This window comes from Plasmopara halstedii (assembly GCF_900000015.1).
Source record: "Plasmopara halstedii genome assembly, contig: Scaffold_2347, whole genome shotgun sequence".
NCBI classification, from domain to species: Eukaryota; Oomycota; class Peronosporomycetes; order Peronosporales; family Peronosporaceae; genus Plasmopara; species Plasmopara halstedii.
Genome location: NW_020189254.1, coordinates 1 through 2,472, shown reverse-complemented (window position 1 = coordinate 2,472; position 2,472 = coordinate 1). Strand labels below are relative to the sequence as shown.

The 2,472-nt window shown below is 38.6% G+C and overlaps 1 protein-coding gene across 1 annotated transcript; it reads right to left on the bottom strand.

Annotated features, from left to right (window-relative positions):
- Positions 1-1,707: 1,707 nt before the first annotated feature.
- Positions 1,708-2,342, bottom strand: PHALS_03422 (uncharacterized protein; the record flags this gene model as incomplete). The annotated part of the gene is made up of 3 exons (XM_024717627.1): positions 1,708-1,757; positions 1,838-2,053; positions 2,117-2,342. The coding sequence occupies 3 exons, from the start codon at positions 2,340-2,342 to the stop codon at positions 1,708-1,710; spliced, it is 492 nt and encodes a 163-aa protein (XP_024583107.1).
- Positions 2,343-2,472: the final 130 nt, after the last annotated feature.

The following is a 2,472-nucleotide window of genomic DNA, read 5'->3' as shown; positions in this document are numbered from 1 at the left end:
TTTGTGGCGCTTCCCTTGAGCTTCCACCACTTTCTTGTTTTCGGGATTTGTCAGTAAGGACCGCTTCATCTCAGGTGATGATAGGTAGAAACAATGGCACGGTAATTCGAAAAGAACGAAAAATCACAATAACATAAAAAAGTGATGGGATTTATCCAAATTGTGATCTTTTGGGAAGCAATCTTTTTGTTAACTAAAAATCACAATCACATTAAAAAGTGATGGGATTTATCCAAATTGTGATCTTTTCGAGAAGCAATCTTTTGTTAAATACGGTATATCAAAATATATAGCTATGCCATTGGTGGGCTTTTACACAAAAAAGATAAATATTATTTGATGTTGTATGAATATGATTGATAACATATTTATTGTTAAAAATTCGAACAATGTTAATGGCGGAACTAGGTTACCCGTTAGGTAGTGCCATCGTAATTCCTTCCCTCTGCAGTTATGATCTATGTAACTCGTCGTGTCAGGGTGTCACCAATGAATTGGTGTGATAATGTTCCAGCAACACCTTCCTCAGCAGTTATTGTAACAAAATACGTGCTGTACTATCGTACAGTACATGATATGTGCGTACACAATTTTACGAACATAATTGACATTTCTTGATGACCATGCCACACTTCTTGTCACATTGGCACCACTTCGATGAACTTATCTCGCCAAATAGATGGATACGATCACACACAGTCAAATCAAAAGTATAAACTGCTGTGTTATTCGAAACACAGACACAGCGGCAAAGTGAAACCGAACTTCGATCGTTAAATATACACAAATTTGCACGATGCGTTGAGAAGTTGAGAACACTTGTAAAAGGCACAAATCTGCTTAGTCTATTAGAATGTGATGTATGATGGACAAGTTTTCCGCTACAACGATTCGAGCAATATCTGACACAATTGTGTGGAATATAGTCCCAATTCCTTCCATTATAATCAATGCTTTGGTTGATTGCAGCACAGTGGAATCCTGGCTAATAAACAAACCATACGCGAATGATTTGGGCTGAGGCTGAGATTACGAGAGAGTTGAATCGTTGTGATATACGTAGGATTAGGCTGACCAGCTAAATCAGTCGTTTAAAGCAGGGACAGTGATCACGAAAAAGAAACTTTGTTGGAATCATTCGGATTAGTGTACGCCCAGTGATATAACATCGATAATGTCTAGCTTTAACGACGCAATTAATGAAGTCATCATTTTAGAATCAAAGTTAGATTGCAGGGTGTTGGTACCCCGTAGAACGCTATTTTGGGATCCTGATCAAGACCTTCAATGCTAATGATGCTGGCCTCGATAGTAATTTTGTACCGCTTAGGACGAAAAGTTTCTTAAATTTTGATTCCGACGTTTTTAATTTGTAATTTGGTGCGTTGTTGTCCAGCAACTACTATTTTCCAGGATGACCACAGAAGTGGCGTAATACGGAAGTTACTCGCTTGCTGATAGGGTCAACATTCATGATCTTTAGAACGTAGTTTAGCTCCTAAAGACTGAAACTTCGTACGGCTTATGGGTTTGATCAAAAAAGTCAGTGACGGGGGAGAAAAAGGAAGGTAGTGGAAACTGATTGGCAGAATTTGCGCGCTCAGTCTGCTCAGCATTCAAAATCTGTGATTGAGGTAATTTTCAGAGCTCATTTTTATCAAGTGTTGTTATCTTCCAAACTTAACTAGCTTGCATTACTGAGTCAAATCACTCCGACAGCTTCAATACTACTCTGTCCCAGTCTTTCATGAGGTTATCTAGTGTTGCAAGAGCAATAACATCATTAGATTAGGTAAATAACGCTAATCTTTCATCTCAAGATTCTTTTTCTAGTTACCTTCTTCTCCATCGATATTTTTCAAATCGGATTTCATGTTTTTTTTGAGCTTGCGGAGTTGCGAATCAAACTTTCTCAGCGCCCTAAATTTGCCAATGACGTTCGTATCTCTGGGCAGATCATTTAGCAACTTCTGTCGTCGATGAGCGTAATACAGCTTAAGATTTGCGAGACGCAACTGAAATTGATGGCTGTCCACGAAAGAGTCAAAATAGCCTGTGTAATGCAACGTTGTGGATTAAGGTTGCTGAACATGATCGAAAGGTTGTATCTGCTTACCTTCATCTATCCACGGAGTCTTTTTTTGTAGAAATTCTTTATAAGCCGACTCAGTAATCGTTATATCTTTCAGCGTCGACTGTTCGAACTCCTCGTAATGCTTCAAAACTTTCTGAATATTATCATTTTCGCTATGTATGAATTTCTTGAAATCCATCAATGCATAGAAGTTCGGAATGCCTTTGAGCAACTCAATGATTTCGCTATCGTTAGCCCTTTCTTCCATTGTAGGAGATTGAACTCGTAAATTACGTGCCGTGTGGCTTTCCTGCTCATTGTCAATTGTGACGTGGTCGCTAACTGCTTGCCGTAAAGCAGATGACGATCACGCCAAATTTTACATAAGATCGATTTTT